This window comes from Manis pentadactyla, chromosome 3 (genome assembly GCF_030020395.1).
Source record: "Manis pentadactyla isolate mManPen7 chromosome 3, mManPen7.hap1, whole genome shotgun sequence".
Lineage (NCBI taxonomy): Eukaryota > Metazoa > Chordata > Mammalia > Pholidota > Manidae > Manis > Manis pentadactyla.
The window spans coordinates 221,645,929-221,662,719 of NC_080021.1; the positions used below are offsets into that span (position 1 = coordinate 221,645,929).

At 62.2% G+C, this 16,791-nt stretch overlaps 1 protein-coding gene across 1 annotated transcript in view; it reads left to right on the forward strand.

The window, feature by feature from the left end:
• The first annotated feature begins 982 nt into the window (after positions 1 to 982).
• CACNA1B (calcium voltage-gated channel subunit alpha1 B) overlaps positions 983 to 16,791 on the forward strand; it is a 195,566-nt gene continuing 179,757 nt past the window's right edge. Inside the window, exons 1-3 of the mRNA XM_036900695.2 lie at positions 983 to 1,399; positions 2,293 to 2,398; positions 5,587 to 5,726. Coding sequence (XP_036756590.2) covers positions 1,116 to 1,399; positions 2,293 to 2,398; positions 5,587 to 5,726 — 530 coding nt within the window. The 5' untranslated portion in view covers positions 983 to 1,115. The remainder of the gene's footprint in view (positions 1,400 to 2,292; positions 2,399 to 5,586; positions 5,727 to 16,791) is intronic.

A 16,791-nucleotide genomic window follows, 5' to 3' on the forward strand; every position in this document is an offset into this window, starting at 1 on the left:
AGGGATCATTTCCCGAAAGAGGTCTTCCCTGACTCGGTGGCGGAAAAGCCCCTCCGCCTTTGCTGGATCTTCCTCCCTTGCTCTGCCCGCGCGGCGTGCACTGCTGCCTGGCAAGGGTGATTCGGAGGCTTCTTAACGCGGCGAACGAATCGTGCGTGACTCGAGTAGAGCAGTGCCCGGCCCGAAGTGCCCACCGCGTGAGCGCCTGCCATTCCTTGAAGAAGGTCGGCTCTGCAGGCAGCCCTGCCTGGGCTTGGGAAGTGCTTGTCGGAGACGCTCCGTGAGGGCGCGGGTGGATGCGCGGCCCCCGGCAGGCCTCCTCGGTTGGTACTGAATGGTCGGGGGAACGAAGGAATCTCTGAATTGAGACTTAAGAGCTGACTCGGTGCGTGTTGACGAAAAGGCCTAGTTTATGATTGAGGGCTGAGGGGGGACCCAGGGCAGGGCTGTGCGTACTGAGACCCCAAGACTAGGAGCCGAAAGCCGTGGCCCATGAAGATGCTGAAGGCACCGAAGGGACGAAAGGAGGCTGGGCGTCGACACCTTGGGGAGGCCGGTGGTCCGCGGCGAGGGGAAGGAAGCTGACGACGAGGCCGCTGGGAGGAGTGCAGCGAGGAAAGCAACGTGGGGACAGGGGCCTAACCCTCCGCCATTGGGCCGGAGCCGCTCGCGGGTGGTGGCGTCCACGGGGGACCGAGCGCGCCGTCGAGGACTCCCAGGCGCGCCCCGCTCCGCGCCGCCGCGCAGTTTAGCGTTTGGCCGGCGCCCGCCCGGGGCGCAGGGCTGGACGCGCGGACGGCGCCCGCTGCCCGCTTCCGCCCAGCGCGGGTGCAGCCCGGAGGCCCGCGGAACGCGGGGGGCGGGCGGCCGGACCTGGCGGCGGGGCGGGGGCGGGGGCGGCCGGGCGGGGCCGGCGCGGATTGGCCGCGCGCCCCCGCGTGACGGGCCCCTTATAGGGCGTGGTGCGGGCGGCCGAGTCGGGTGCGGCGGCGGCTGGCAGGGCGAGGTCCGTGCGGCTCCGCGCTCCGCGGCTGCACCGCTCCGAGCGCCTGGCGCGCCCCGCGCCCTCCCTCCCGGGGCCTCTGGGCCGGGGATGCGTGCGGCGCTCGGGGGCCATGGTCCGCTTCGGGGACGAGCTAGGAGGCCGCTATGGGGGCGCCGGCGGCGGGGACCGGGCCCGGGGCGGCGGGGCCGGCGGGGCAGGCGGCCCGGGCCCCGGGGGGCTGCAGCCGGGCCAGCGGGTCCTCTACAAGCAGTCGATCGCGCAGCGCGCGCGGACCATGGCGCTGTACAACCCCATCCCGGTCAAGCAGAACTGCTTCACCGTCAACCGCTCGCTCTTCGTCTTCAGCGAGGACAACGTCGTCCGCAAATACGCCAAGCGCATCACCGAATGGCCATATCCTGCCGGGGGCCGGGGGCCGCCTGAGGTCGCGGGGACGGGGACCGGGAGCGGCGTCCAGCGCCCGCCGGCTCCGGGAGAGTGCGGGGCGGGGGCCGAGCGGCGGCCGTCGCGCGGCGCCCAGTGGCCATCTTTCCCGGGACCGGAGGAGGGCGCGACCCGCGGAGAGGCGCACCGGCTACGCCGCGGTTCGGCGAGGAGGGGGCGGGGCGGGGCTCGTGGCCCCTCCGCGCGCCGCGTGTGCGCGTGTGTGCGTGTGCGTGTGCGTGGTGTGCGGTCGTGGTGGCGGGGCCGAGGGAGTCGGCTGGACACTGGGCGGAGCCCCCTGCCCCTGGACTCGTTCTCTCCTTTGGTCCGGGTGCAGAGCACGCGGCCAGCCTGGAGGGCACCCGAGGGCGAATCCGTGTCTGTGTAGCTGAGAGCCCCGGTGTGGAAGCGAGCCCGGGCGCGTGCCTGGCTGCAGGTGCGTTTGTGCGGGCACAGCATGAGCCCGGTGCTGCGCGTGCGTGCGTCCGGGACTCAGGGTACATGTGTGTTCACGTGCCTGTGTAGGTACGGGCGGCGACGTGTCTAGGTGGGAGTGTGCGCCTGCGCGTGCCCCTCCACCAGCCCCGCGCGGGGGGCGCGCAGCCCCCTCCCCTCGGGCGCGAGCCGGGCGGTGCCGAGAGGCGCTGTCCGCGGTGCTGACGGCCGCCGGGACGTGGACGTGCCGGGGGGCTGGCGGCCGCAACTGCAGAGGCCCCGCCTCGGATGAGGGCGGGGTGGACTTCGGAGCGGTCAGCTCGGCCCCTCTGTAGGCGGCCTGGCCGTGGCAGCTACCCGGGCTTGGGTCTGGGCCTCCTCGCCTCGCTTCCTCCTGGCGCCTCCGGGCCAGTCCTTAACCCGCGCACTCCGTTTGAGTACATGATCCTGGCCACCATCATCGCCAACTGTATCGTGCTGGCGCTGGAGCAGCACCTCCCAGACGGAGACAAGACGCCCATGTCCGAGCGGCTGGTGAGTGGGCGGCGGCAGCTTGCGGATTGCCTGGCCCTTTTAGGGTCTGTGGCTGAGGGCCGCTTCCTGGGCCAGGGCAGTCTATGAGGGCCGCTTCCTCCTCTCTCCTTGAGTGGAGGAAAAGGATGGAACCCCTCAGCTAGCGCCTCCCTCAAGGGCCGGGAGGACTGGGGTAGCCAGCTCAGCACCTGATGGGAAGGGGGCCTGAGAGAGGCCCCATCAGCCAGCAGCCGCTGCACCCCGTGCCTCCAGATGCCCTTATGCCCCGAATGGGCTGCCCAGCCCCACAGCCTCAGGCCTTGATCTGAGAGACCAGCAGTCACGCTTGGGGAGGGGAGGGCTCAGGGTGTCAGGCTCTGGGGGTGCCCTGGTGAGGGCCGGGCTGCTCGCCCACCTTCTCTCTGGCTTTCTGGCTGTACGAGGCCCCCGTGGTGGGGGTCCAAAGGGTCAGTCTCTCCCTCAGCCTTCCCTGGCTCTGTTTGGAATCCCTTCTCTGTGGGGCCGCTCCTTCCCACGCCTTCTTCCCAAACATCCTGGATTGTGCCAAGAGCCTTGTAGACCCCTGTGCCGTCCCCCCCGTTGAAACACAAAGCCTGTGAGAGGGTGCCAGAGCAGAGGGAAGGGAGGTGTATGGGGAGGGGGGCCCCACTGCAAAGGTGGAGCTGCGTCTCCTAGGCCCCAGCCCTCTCGGCTGCCTGGCCCTTTGCCTGGGCTCGGTTTGGGCTCCTGGAGACCTGACAGACTGAGCCTCAGAGCAGAGAGAGGACAGGCAGGTGTAGGGTCCAGAGGGGGGCCTGGGGCCTGGGGCCTGCTGGAGAGCTGCCAGAGGCCCCGAGGTCCCAAGGAGACAGCCGCTCCTGGGACCCCGGCCTCCGGAGGCTCATCCCCTCCCCCCACCCTGGCAAGTGAGTGGAGACCAGCATTGATGAAACAGGCCCTGTCCAGTCCTCGGCTGGCCCTGAGCTCCCCTCCCCCCAGGCCGTCGCAGGCCCGGGGGTGCGAAGGGGGACCGAGCAAGGCTGCCCTGGGGGGTGCACGCATGTGGGGGAGGCACCACGGGAGGGTGAAGAAGCTGCATAGCCAAGGGATGGGTTTTAGGGAGCAGACTTCTCTTCAGGCTCCCGGAGGACCAGTATGGGTGTCTGTGGGAGTGGGGCAAGAACATGGAGGACAGCACGGCCGTGCCACGGGGCAGAGTGGGACGTGGTCTCCGCAGGTGGCTCTTGTCCGGGTGTGGAGCTGGACAGGGTCACTCGCCTTCTCTGGGCCCCTTGCCTGCTATGTGCTGGGGGTGAGCGTCCCCTCTGGAGGCTGGAGAAGAGAGTTCTCCCCCCTGAGAGAACTGGACCGTCAGGCAGGGAGCTGTGAGTGCCAGGCCGCAGGGTGTGGTCCTGTCTCCTAGGAAGTCTGGCAAGGTGAAGCCAGAGGGAAGCAGGCCAGGGGGTGGCCAGGTCCCGGGGTCAGGGGCCGGTATACAGGGGTCGGACTTGGGCCATCATCAAGCCAAGTCCAAGCTCCTGCCTCCCAGGCGAGGGAGGGTTTGCTTGGTGGCAGTGGCGGGTGGAGAGGTTGGGGGCTGAGCTGTCAGGAAAATGAACAGAGCAGGCCCAACCTGGAGGCCCTTCCTAGGAGGCCTAGGAAGCCCTTGGCTAGTCCTGGTTCTGCATCCAGGCACAGGCCTTGCAGGCCCTTAGGATGGAGGCAAGGCCAGAACAGAGAGGCTGGCCTGGAGGGCAGGGTGGCGACTCCGGGTTCAGGCCCGGGCTCGTGCTGCTGCCAGGGGAGCAGGTAGGGGGCCGAGCACCTCGGGGATGGCCTCTCGCCTGCGGTTTGCCTCCCCGGCTCCTGGCTCCGGTTGCTCGGCTTCCCACCCGCCCATCAACTACCCAAGAGACCTTTAGCTGGATCCCCCGGCCTGCAGTCTCACCCAGGCCACTGCTGCCTGCCCACCCAGCCCTCCCTCAAGCCAGCCCTCAGCACGTGCTCCAGGTGGGGTGGGGAAGAGCTGCGAGGAGAGGGGTCTGGGGTGCAGCCCCCATCTCCCAGCCTCTGCCTGCGCCTCTGTGCATCTGGACGCTTTCTGTGAAGACTTGTTTCTGGGGCCCACCTGTTCCCTGGCAGATGGTCGGCAGCCCCTCCCTTGGAGGCCCAGAGCCCTCCGACTAAATCAGAGCAGAAGCCTCTGAGGGGTGATTCCCTCCGGAGTCAGCATCGGGGCGTAGGGTGGGAGAGCTGGACCGTGGTGGACACTCGGCTGCCAGTCGGCCTGAGGGCTGGGGGGTCCCAGACTGAGGCTGTTCCCAGGCAGGTGGGGAGAGCCCTTGAAGGCACAGGCTGCTGGTGCTGAGCAGGAGCCAGCAGGCCACGGAGACAGCCTGGCCCCCTCGGTCTGGCCCGGGGCTTGCCTGTGCTGAGGCGCTCTCTGCCACCGCCCCTAGCTTGTGGCACCCCTGCTGCTTCCCACACCTCCAGTGCATGTCTGCACGTGGTGCCCTCCCCACTGAGCTGCCTGTGGCCTCGCTGACGCCGGTGCTGAGATGCAGGAGTGGAGAGGGGGTGCCACTGTCCCCCATCCCCACCCTGTGCTGACCCTGGACCCCCTGCCTGGAATTCCTTTTCTTGTCGCCTGGCTGGACACCTCACCCTTCAGAGGATCCCTGGGGTCTGGGCATACTTGCTCCCACCAGGACTTGCGCGTTCTGACTCTCCAGGAGATGTGCTGGAGATTAAGTGGTTCCTGGCTGCTCCTGGGAGGCGGGGTCTTTGTGCAGGTGCCTGGCACGGGGAGCCCTCAGTGCCATCAGATCCCTCCAGGTCTGAATCTGCCTCTGCCTCTCACAGGCTGAATTTCCTCAGGGCGGGGATGTGAGTGCTGAAGACAGGGGCTCTGGAAGGTTGTTCTCTGCGGAAGAGGCCCACAAGTGCTGTCACCGTCACCGCTTTGCCCCTGCAGGGCTTCGAGGCACAGAAGCCTCTGCAGGGACTGTGACGTGGCTGGCCGTGGGAGCTGGGCCACGCTCCCTGTAGGCCCATGGCTGGAGCGCCAGCTGGGGGAGCCTGTGCTGTGGGGGTCCCGGTCTGGTGGGCGGGTCGTAGCTGGGACAGGGGCGCGGAGTGCCGCCAGCCGCTGCCCGCTGCCCCAGCCTACCTCTCGGGGGCGGGGTGACCCGCTCTGTGCTTGCCCGCAGGATGACACGGAGCCCTACTTCATCGGCATCTTCTGCTTTGAAGCGGGAATGAAGATCATTGCTCTGGGCTTCGTCCTCCACAAGGGCTCCTACCTGCGCAACGGCTGGAACGTCATGGACTTCGTGGTGGTCCTCACGGGGTAGGCGTGGGGGCCAGGGGGCAGCCGCGTCCACACAGGGGCCCCACGGCTCCTCCTGAGGCTGGCCGGTGGCCTGGGGGCCATGTACAAGGGCACCGATTGCGTCCGAGAGGGGCAGGGATTTCTCCCCAAGAGGTGTCATGTTGCTGTCAAGTAGAAGTGACCTGTCAGAGCCACAGACGTGGGGCTGCTGGCTTTGTGGCCAGGTTGCCGCGGGGATGGGCTCTGGGCCCTGTTTCATAGACCCCGGGCTCCAGCCTTCCCTGTGCCCCCTGCGGGCTGGCAGAGGCCTTTCCCTGTGTGGGCCCTGTCCCACCTGGGCTGCCCAGAGCAAGGCCTTCCTGCACCACAGGGCCCTGGCGGGTGAGGGTGTCCGAGGTCCGCCTTTTCGGTTTCTGGCTCAAAGAGGTGCGTCATCAGTGTGTCCCACCCACCACAGCCCCTCTCATATGGACCCCAAAAACTGCCAGGCTGTGGTTCTCAGTCAGCCCAGGAGATACAGGAGGTCAGCCCCGGGCTGGAGTGGGGTGGACTTCAGGGCTCCTGCCCAGTGACCCTCCCCCAGTGCCCCAGTCCATCCGTCTGCGCAGTGGGTCCTTTAGGCCCGGCCTTGTTCCTCTGGCCAGCGGGCTGCAGACTGTGGCTCCTTGGGGCTGGGGGAATGAGTGCTTGGGGAGTCTTTGCCACAGGACCTGTTGGCACAGCCCAGGTCCCACAGGATCCCTGCTACCCACCCCTGGCAGGGACTGAAGCCTGGTCTTCCCTGGGGCCTCGCTGTCCGGGAGGCTCAGAGTCCAGATCTCAGGAGGGACCGGGCCCCACTGCCCAGAGCACTGCTTCCATCTGTGTGCTGGGCAGAGGCTGCCCTGGGACCCCCATCCTGCCCCGGTGCATGTGAGGACGTGTCCGGAGGTGGTCTGGGCTTAAGCAGAGAAGGGGCAGGTGGCTGTGGAAGCACCATGTCTGCGGCTTAAGCCTCAGCAGGCTCCTTTCGTGTGAGGAAGAGCCAGGCTTGGCTAGGCAACCCCTGGGCCTCCAAAAAGGCTCTTGGAGTGAGGCCCTGAGCTGCAGGCCCCGTCCTGGGGGGCGGCTTCCCCATCTGCTGAGTGCTGACAGCTTGGCCCCAGAGGCGTCCAGCCTGCACAACGCGGGTCAGCAAGGAGGTGGCCTCGCCTTTGGTGGGTCTCTTCCTGGAGAGGAGGTGGAGTTGCCTGTGGGTCCCCCCGCTCCACCCCTGGCCCTGTGTCCTGGGGCCTGTGGGTTCCCCCTTTCATAGCACTGAGAGGATGAGCTGCGCGTCTCTGAGATCAGAACAACTAACAGGGTTTCTGACTAATAGGGCAACTGTCTGATTTCTACCTCATTTATCAAAACAACCGAGGAGGGAAGGACACTGGGACCCTTCTGCTGGGAGGCAGTGCTGGGCCGCCCACACCTGCTCTCTGTCCTCCTGCTTTGTGGTGGGCGTGGCTCAGGTCGGAATCCACCAGCCCTCCGAGGGTGTGTGGGGTGGTCCGTGCTCCCACCAGTGGTGCTGGCGGGGTGCTGTGGTGCGTGTGGCCCCGGAGAGGGCGGTGCTCCCACGGTCCGGCGGGCACTGTGTAGGGTGCTGTGGAGCGTCACTGGCTGTTTACCTCTCTCCCTCCCTCTAGAAGAGTCCCTGTGGACAAGAAGGTCTTATTTTTCAGGGTGTCCCCAGAGCCCAGCCTGGGGCGGGCTCCCAGCAAGTATCAGACAGCGTTAGCTGAATTAATGGGCTGTTGAAGCATGAGGGTGCTGGGCCAGCTGGGAGCTAGGTGGGGCACCACCCTGCCCCCGGGCCTCTGCCCATGGTGCTGAGTGTTTGGGCTGCCAGGGGCAGGGCGGGGCAGGGGTGAGACCCCTGTGTTGTCCTGAGAGCAGGTGCTGATTCCAGGACCAGGGGGCCTGGGTCCCTCCGCGAGGGCCGGGTGAGACCTCCCGAGCGGGGGTTGCTCTCCCTTGCCACTGGCTGCTCTCCTGGGCGAAGGGAGAATAGGATGGGCTTGCCTCCTGGAGCCCCAGGGAGGGGATCCCCGGGTCCTGAGACTTATCGCCGCCCCCCCACCCCCGTGTGTCCTTTCTTTGTGCTCCCCTCCCCCTGGCTTGCCCTCTTCGTCATTGTGTGTCTAACTTCTCTGCCTCTTTGACCCTTTATCTCTTCTTCACTCTGACTCCAAATTTCCTTTCCTCTCCATGTCTCTGTCCTCTGTCTCGGGCCTTCTTTCTCTCTTCTGCCTCATTCTGTGGCTCTGTGTCTTGCCTGGGCCAGGAGTCTCTGCTCCGTGTCTGTAGGGGGAGGGCTGGAGTTGGCGCGGAGGTTTCCAGGCTGCCTCTCTCTGCACCTCATCCCCCGAGGTGGCGCTGGCTTGGGAGGGGAGCCCCTGGTGGGAGGGCGACCTGTTCCCCATGGGCTCCCTCACCGGCCCGGAGTCACGCTGGGGAGCTGCTTTGTCACTCCTGCTTGGGGTGCACGGGGACCCACGGCCTGTGTGTGTGCACGTGGGTGTGTGCAGGGAGGCCCTGGGTCTGTCCTGGGTGCGTGATGTCGCCCGTGGGGACCAGGGAAGAGCCTGGGCACTGACTCTCCTGAGCTGAGGTCCCTGTGGGTAGCATGGAGGGGGTGTTATTTCTCTTGACTTTGTTGTTTTTAATTAGGGTTTACTTAATTGGTGCTCAGCAGGCTGGAGGCCTGTGGTGGGAGGGGAGGGGCTCTGGCTGGCTTGCCTTGTTGCCGGGCAAAGCCCAACTGGTCCCCAAGGCCAGTGGGTCTCTTCTGCTTCCAAGGCTGCTGTGCAGGTCACAGGAGGTGCCCTGCATGGGACAGGCCCCACCCTGCCTCGGGGAAGCCTCTGAGCCTCACATATTCTCCTGTAAACAGCCTGGGCACTGGGGCAGGGCAGCACCCAGCCCTGGCTCCGTGCCAACGCCCACACCCGTCTTGACCCTCCCCCACCCATTTGTCCCTCCACAAGTACTTGTTCATTCAGGGTTTGCCGAGGCTCTGCTAGGCACCAGGACACAGCAGGCTGTCCACCCGGCCCCTCCCCGCCGGCTGTGTCGGGGGGATGGTCTCCCCAGCCTTGGGGTGTACGCCGTTCGCTTGACCAACTGCTTGACTGAAGTGTGATGCTTATTGCTTAAAGTCTGTGTCTCCTATCTTCCCACCCCTGAATATATACTTGACAAGGGCAGGCCTTGACCTGTATCCCCCATGGCTGCACCATGGTGCCTGGGGCAGTGTGCCACGAGATCACCCTGTGTTTGTGTGCTTTAATTTCCCACGTAGAGAGGGCTAAGGAGTGCAAGGTGCAGGCTGGTCCGAGAGGGCCTCCGGACCAAGGCGATGCCTGACCATGAGGGGCTGAGCCATCTGGATTTTAGGGGAGGCTGTGGCTGGAGGCATCAGTGCTCGGACACCGGTGTGTCCATGGTCTTTAGGCCCAGCAGGATCCCAGGGCTGGAGGTCTGGGGGATAAGCTGTCCGTGACAGCCCAGTGACCCCGGAGCTTGTGGGTGGGCACTGGCTGGTGGGCGGTGGAGAACCGGCCGAGTGCATGTTTCCGGGAGGAAGAGCTTGCTCCCCTGGGGCGGGAGTGACTGGGCTCCCCGGGAATGGGAGGAGGGGCTGTGTGGCCAGCGCCTGTGGGCAGCGGCACAGCGGGGCAGAGAACCAGGGCAGAGGTGGGAGGGGGTGGGGGCGGGGCTGCAGCCACGGCCGTTGGGCAGGGTCCGGGGCAAGGAAGGTGGAGATAGATGGAAAGATGTGGGGAGCGTGTCCTGAGTGGGTGGGGGGGTGGGATCCAGGACCGGGGTCCATGACTGCCTGTCTGTAGCAGGAGACTGAGGGTGAGCTGTGTGCGCGCAGGTAGCCCATGGGGGGGGAGTCGTGGTGCCGACGCCCCCCGACTGTGTTGTTTCCACTTAACCAGGGAAGCAGGTGGGAGATGTGGGGTCGGAGGAAGCCCGGAGGCGAGGCTGGTGCCCCAGAACTAGGGGAGGGGGAGCAGGGAGGGGACCGGTTCAGGGGGGCAGCAGCGCAGAGCAGCCTTCCCTGCACCCAGCCTTCCCCACTCACCTTCCCTCCTCCACCTGCTGACCGGCCACCTGGCCGTCAGGTGCTCCTGTTGCTGGGGACGCTTGAACCTGGAGACGCCTGCTGCGGGAGACCGAGGGCCAGCAGCGCACACCGTGTGGGGCGGGCAGGAGCCCGGGCTGGGTGGGGTGGACTCGCTCCTTCCCTGTGGGCAGGGGCGGTGCCCGCGAAGCAGCTTGAGCACAGGAGCAGGCAGCAGGGGTCGTGGGTCTCGGGGAACTCGGGAGGAGGGCAGCTTGGGGGGCTCCGGGTGCGGGGGCCCGATGGCCAGCGGAGCTGACAGTAGGGACGGTAACTCGGGGAGGTGAGGGCGGAGCTGGAGGAAGCGGCGGTCTGGTTGTTTGCCCACAGGCAAGTCTGGGACACCTCCCTAGCGTGGCACCCCCGTCGCCAGCACACGTGTCCGCCCATCCCCTCCGAAACCCCCGGCCCACCCTTTGGTCCGAGTGTTGCCTCCAGCCAGGAGTCAGGACAGGGTGTGGGCGCTCTCTTACCACAGGGACTTCCTCCTGCCGGCAGAGGCCCTGAGTGTCCTACCCCGTCATGGCCCCAGCCTGGTGCTTCCCTCCTGGTCCTTGGGGGCGTCAGAGAAGCACGTCCCAGCCCAGGCAGGTGGCTTCCTGAGAGGGCATTTCCAACCGCAGCATCTCATTTAGTCCAGGTTAAACTGGGATTTCTTTACAGGACGTGTAATTAGAGCTCGGAGTCCTCCCTCCCTGGACCAGGCCTCCTGTGGGAAGAAGAGAGGGTGTGTGGGCCACTTTGCACAGGGCGGGAAGGCTGGTCCTGGGCTCGGCCCTCGGCCACTGGGGTGCCTGCTGCCTGGGTGTCCGGGAGGCCGGCCAGCAGATGACGCCGGGCAAGCAGGCGTGGCTGAGAGGAGCAGTGCGCTGCGTCCAAGCATGGGCTCCGTGGGGCCTGGCCTCCCCTTGGGTATCTGAGTTTGGGGTGACAGGAGACGCTATATCTGAGTGACTAGTGACACTGGCTGTGGACAGGGGCTGACCTTGGTGCATGTCTGAGCTTGGGCGCCAGAGCCAGCCCCATGTGGCTCTCCTCCCCTCTGTGACTGTGGTCCTGCAAGCAGGGGGTCTGTGCCGGTCAGGCTGGGGTTTCCTGGGGGCATCTGATGCCTGGTCTGGTTGTGGTTTCCTAGACTTTGTCTCTGGAAACAGCCTCCTCAGCATGAGGGTGGGACCAGGGAGAGGGTGGCTGAATTCTGATAAGAACTCTGACAAGTGGTGGGGAGCAGCAGAGGGAGGCTGTCGGGACCCCACTGTGGTCTGAGGTTGGGGTCCCTCCAGACAGCATCCGCGGGGCATCTGATGATTCAGAGCAGGTCTGCTGGGGCTCTGCTGGCCTGCATCCCCGAGCAGCAGGGGCCCAGATGGGGTGGGGGTGCCCTGTGCCCAGCTGCCAGGCACCACCCTCCTGACAGTGGCCTCCCACAGGGCCAACGGCCCCAGGGGACAGGCCCGGAGCCCCATGCTGGGTTACGTAACACCAGAGGGAGGTGAGTGGGGTGGAAGCCCAGCCTCCCTCCTCGCCACACACCCCCAGGCTGGGTATTTATAGGGGACCAGCTTGCTCTCTCCTGGTGTCTCTCTCCCATTCCTCCTCCCCTTATTTTCTGTGTTTTAGGATTCTTTACACTCTGCTGGTTGTGGGGAACCAGACCCAGGCCCTTCCTGGCCACTCCCAGCAGGCCCCTTGTATATGGAGTGGTGTTCCTCAGCCCCAAGGGCCTGTTGGTCCTGCGGCAGGAGGCCCAGACTGTCCAGCCTCAGACCCGGAGCGCGGCTGAGCTGTGGTGTGGACGGCTGACCCCGGACTCGGGCCCTGGTCCTGGGGTGTCATGGAGGTTGGCTGGGGTCCGCCGAGGGCCTGGTGTTCCTGTGTGGTGTGGAGTGGTAACAGTGTGGGGAGGAGTTGTCCCTGGGCGGGAGCATCAGTCAGTGTGCAGACACCTGGGGGGCTCTGCACAACTCGGGGGGCCTGCAGCCCGGAGGCATCAATCCAGTTCTGCTGGGTGGGGGATGGGCTGTGTTCTGGCGCACTGAGTGGGGAGGGCTGGGCTGTCCTGCCCCATAGGTGCTTCCCATCTTGGGTCTGAGGCTGGTGGGCGAAGGGATATGGCCAGAGTTCTGAGATGGGCTCTAAATTAGTTGTCAGAGTTTGAGAAGGAGGAGCTTTTACATAAAAATGGACATTTCCATCTTTCTTCGGAGAAGCCCCTGGACCCCCTGCTCCCAGGGGAGCAAATACCAGGGCCTGTTAGAGCTGGGGGCCGTGCTGGGAGGGCTCTTGCCAATTGCTCCGCCTCGGGGCTGGCCTGCCCAAGTGGCCTGTGGCTTCCTCTCCAGGTCCAGGCTCCTGTCCAGTGCCCAGAGTGTCAGAGGCCTACATGCCTCTGCAGAGGAGGCCGAGGGTACCTGCTCATGTACCCGGTGGCTGGTGTACCTGTGGAGGTCACAGGCAGTCAAGCTCTTACCTGGTGAGGGCAGGAGCCTCCGCATGTGGGTGGTGGGCACGCCTGCAGTGGGGTGGTGGGGTAGCTGGGCCTTGGAGTCCCTGTTGTGCTCAGCTCTGGGCTGCTCCTCTCTCCACCTGATGTTAGCACTGGGAACCCGAAGCTGCACATTCACAGGGAGGTGAGAATGGTCGCTAATGTCCTCCGGCTGACTCGGCCTGGGGCCAAAGCAGGTCCCCGGGAGAAGGGGGGCCAGTGCAGAGTGGAGGGGTCGCCTCCAGCTGCGCTCCGACGCCCTTCCCTCGCCCTGCCTGCAGCCTCTGTGCCCCCTGGACCTTCAGCACAGTCTGCAGTCAGGTAGACATGACTCAGGCTCCCGGCAGGTCCTGTGGACCAGCCCCCGGGTCCTGCCCCGCCCTGCCGCCCGCTCACGTCTTTCTCCAGTTGTCAGGAATCAGTCTCCCTGGGGGGCCATTCTAGGAGCCCCTCCCCGCGGCTGATGGCACCCTCCCACCCCCAGAGAACAGGGGTGCCTTGGGCCCTGCCCTGGGCGGGCTGGCTGCTCCCCGCCTCCCCTGGCTGGGCACGTCCCTTTTCCCCTTCCTCTCTGGCTCCGTGGTCTCTCTGCTGGTGGGCTTGTTCCTTCAAAGGACTGGTCTCAGCCAGCTGCAGCTGCCCCAGCACGATGCCACAGGCCCGGCGGTGTAAACGCAGACACTTAGGGCCCACAGTGTGGAGGCTGAAAGTCCAAGGTCAAGGAGCCAGTGGTGGTGGTGGTCTGTTGAGGACCCACTTCCTGGTGTGGAGGTGGCTGACTTCTCTGTCCACGTGGTGCAGAGAGGACCCGCAGAGGGTGTCTTCGCTTGCCCCTTCAGATTAGGGACCCACCCTTAGGATCTCATTCAACCTTACTGCCTCCCCAGAGCTCCCTCTCCACATAGTCATTGGGGTCAGGGTGTCACTGGGAGTTTGGGGGGATTCGGTTCAGTCCACAGCTCCAGGCTCCTCTGGGCAAGCCTCTGTCTGGCCGCTGTGTCCCCGTTTCTAGCTGGGCAGCCAGTGCTCACTGACCCTGCAGGAGCTTGAGACCCGGTTGGAGTGCATGGAGCCCCCCTCAGTCCCCAGGGCACGACGCAGTGATGTGAGCCGTCATCTCTGAGCCACGGGGCCAGGCCTTCGGGCAGTGGCGAGGCTCTGGGCTGGGCCTGCTCCGGCCAGTGTGTGGGGGCTGTGTCTGCCGCAGCCAGCCTGCGGGCCGGGGCTGCCGTGGCAGGAGCATGCCGGCCTGATCTTCCACGGCTGGTGTGTGGGCCATGGAGGCTGTGGCAGGCCTGTAGGCCATGGCTGGTGTGTGGGCCACGTTTGCTGTGGGCCCCTCCCCAGCACCTGCTGTCTCAGGCCCTGGTTCTTGGAGTGCAGCGTGGGAGGAGGGGAGGCCTCCTGCGTGGGCAGGAAGTCAGAGTTCCTTCTTCCCATAATCAATCCCTGGGTGTGGTGGTCCCCTGGGGTGCGGTCTGAGGCTGACAGGCCCGTGCTACACAAGGAGAGGCAGCGTGAGAGACCCAAAGCAGGGTGGGCCAGGCTGCCACTAGCGGTCCGCCAGCCCTGCCCTGACCGCAGTCCGGAGCTGGACCCCACACCATCTCCAGTGAGGGGCTCCTGGGAGGGAGACGGCCCCTCCCAGGGTGGCGCCTGCACTCCCGTGCTTCTCTGGGCTGAGCCTGGGAGCGTGGGCAGCGTGCTGCAGGCCTGGTCCCAAAGCCCTGCGATCTTTCTCCAGAGCTGGGAGGAAGGAGAAAGTAGGCATTTCGAGCTCCTGGGACATGAAGAGCCGAATAAATGACTCTTTTGTTAGGTTTTCTATGTGCTGGCTGCTGCTCTAACACAATAATCCTGTAATCATCCTGAGCTAGATGCTGTTATTAACACCCCCCATAAAAAAATTAAGCATTTTATGTTGAGCTAATTGTAGATTTGGAATATTCAGAGTGGTGAGTGGCAGCATGCAGTGAAAGGGGCCCAGCAGGCACAGAACAGCCACCCAGGCCCTGCTGCCCTCTCTCAGCCACGCCAGCTCCCTCCAGCCCCACCTCAACCCTGACCGCCAGAAATCCTTTCTCCAGTTCCATAATTTTGTTATTTTGAGAATATTACTCGAATGGAATCATACCTTTGGGGCTGGCATTTTTTACTCAAGGCAGTTCCTTGATTGAATCAGATTGCTGCCTGTCTCCATGGTTTGCCTCTCCGCAACTGAGCAGGATCTGCCCTGTGTGGCTGTACTGGCCTAACTCTTCACCTGTCGAAGGACACCTGCGTTGTTCCAGGTTTTGAAATACTAGGAACAAAGGTGCTGCATACATTCACATGCCAGTTTCCGTGTGAATGTGTCTTCCTTTCTCTGGGATGAATGTCCGGAAATGCAGTGACTGGGCTGTTCTGCATATTTAGTTTTTTAAGGAACTATCAGACTTACTCAGACTGGCAGTAGCATTTTACATCTTTTACATTCCCAGCAGCAATTGATGAATGATATAGTTTCTCTGCATCCTCCCCAGCACTGGGTGTTGTCACTATTTTTTTATTTTAGCTACTTTGATAGATCAGCAGTGTTACATCACTGTGGTTTCAGTTTGCCTCCCCTAGTGGCCAGTGATGTCAGACACCTTCTCATGTGCCTTTTCGCCATCTGTAGAGCCATGTTGGTGAAATGGCTCTTCGTAAATTCTGCCCATTTTAAATTAGAGTGTTTAATACTAGTCAGTTATCAGATATGTGGCTTGCAAATATTTTCTCCCAATCAGTAGTTTATTTTTTTTGTCCTCATAAGAGGGTCTTGTGTAGAGCAAAATTAAAAAAAAAAATTTTTTTTGGAGCCTAATACTTCATCTTTAATTGTAGTATGTTTGCTCTTGAACATATTCCCTAATGTTAACAACTTATGTAACCATAATGCAGTATCAAAACCAGGATATTAGTATTTTTTTTGGTATCATTAATATACAATTACATGAGCAACACTGTGGGTACTAGATGCCCCCATTATCAGGTACCCCCACATACCCCGTTACAGTCACTGTCCATCAGCATAGTAAGATGCTGTAGAGTCACTACTTGTCTTCTCTGTGCTATACTGCCTTCCCCGTGCCCCCCTGCTACATTATGAGTGCTAATAGTAATGCCCCTTATTCCCCTTATCCCTCCCTCCCCACCCATCCTCCCCAGTCCCTTTCCTTTTGGCAACTGTTAGTCCATTCTTGGGTTCTGTGGTTCTGCTGCTGTTTTGTTCCTTCAGTTCTTTCTTTGTTCTTATTCTCCACAGATGAGTGAAATCATTTGGTACTTGTCTTTCTCTGCTTGGCTTATTTCACTGAACATAATACCCTCTAGCTCCATCCATGTTGTTGCAAATGGTAGGATCTGTTTTCTTCTTATGGCTGAGTAGTATTCCATTGTGTATATGTACCACATCTTCTTTATCCATTCATCTACTGGTGGACACTTAGGTTGCTTCCATTTCTTGGCTATTGTAAATAGTGCTGCGATAAACATAGGGGTGCATCTGTCTTTTTCAAACTGGGCTGCTGCATTCTTAGGGTAAATTCCTACGAGTGGAGTTTCCAGGTCAAATGGTATTTCTATTTTCAGTTTTTTGAGGCACCTCCATACTGCTTTCCACAATGGTTGAACTAGCTTACATTCCCACCAGCAGTGTAGGAGGGTTCCCCTTTCTCCGCATCCTCGCTGGCATTTGTTGTTCCTATTGTTTTCTATGTTAGCCATCCTAACTGGCGTGAGGTGATAATCTCATTGTGGTTCAGGATATTAGTATTTTATCAGTTCCCCCAGTGTCTTTTGTCTGTTCCAGGATTCAGCCTTGGATCCCACACTGTGTGCAGTTGTTGTTTCTGTGACAGTTCCTCTTTCCTGCCTCCTCTGTTACGATCTTGACCCGTTTACCGAGTACTGGTAAGTTATTTTGCAGAATGCCTCTCAGTGAGGGTTTGTCAGTGTTTGCTCATGATGAGATCGAGGTTACATATTCTGGGCAGATCAACCAGGGAAGTGACGTGTCCTCAGTGCATTGTGTTAGTCGGCACATCATGTTAGTGTATTTTACTGCTGGTGATGAGAACTTTGATTATTTGATTAAGGTTGTGTCTCCTGGATTTCTTCTCTGCAAAGTTACTATTTTCCATATTTGTATTGGATAAATATCTTGGGGAAGACACTTTGAGACTTCACTAACATTCTGTTTCTCCTCAAACTTTCACTCGCTCATTTTAGCATCCTTAAGCAGAGGCTTCCTGGAGCTGTTGTCATTTTGATGTTTGCCTGGTGGTGATCATATATTTCTGCAAAAGTTTTAAATTTTAACGAAGTCCAGTTTATCCGTTTTTCCATTTCTGGATTGGGCTTGTGGATTTAAGTCTAAGAATGCTTTGCCAGCCCAAGATCATAAAGGCTTTCTCTTTATGCTT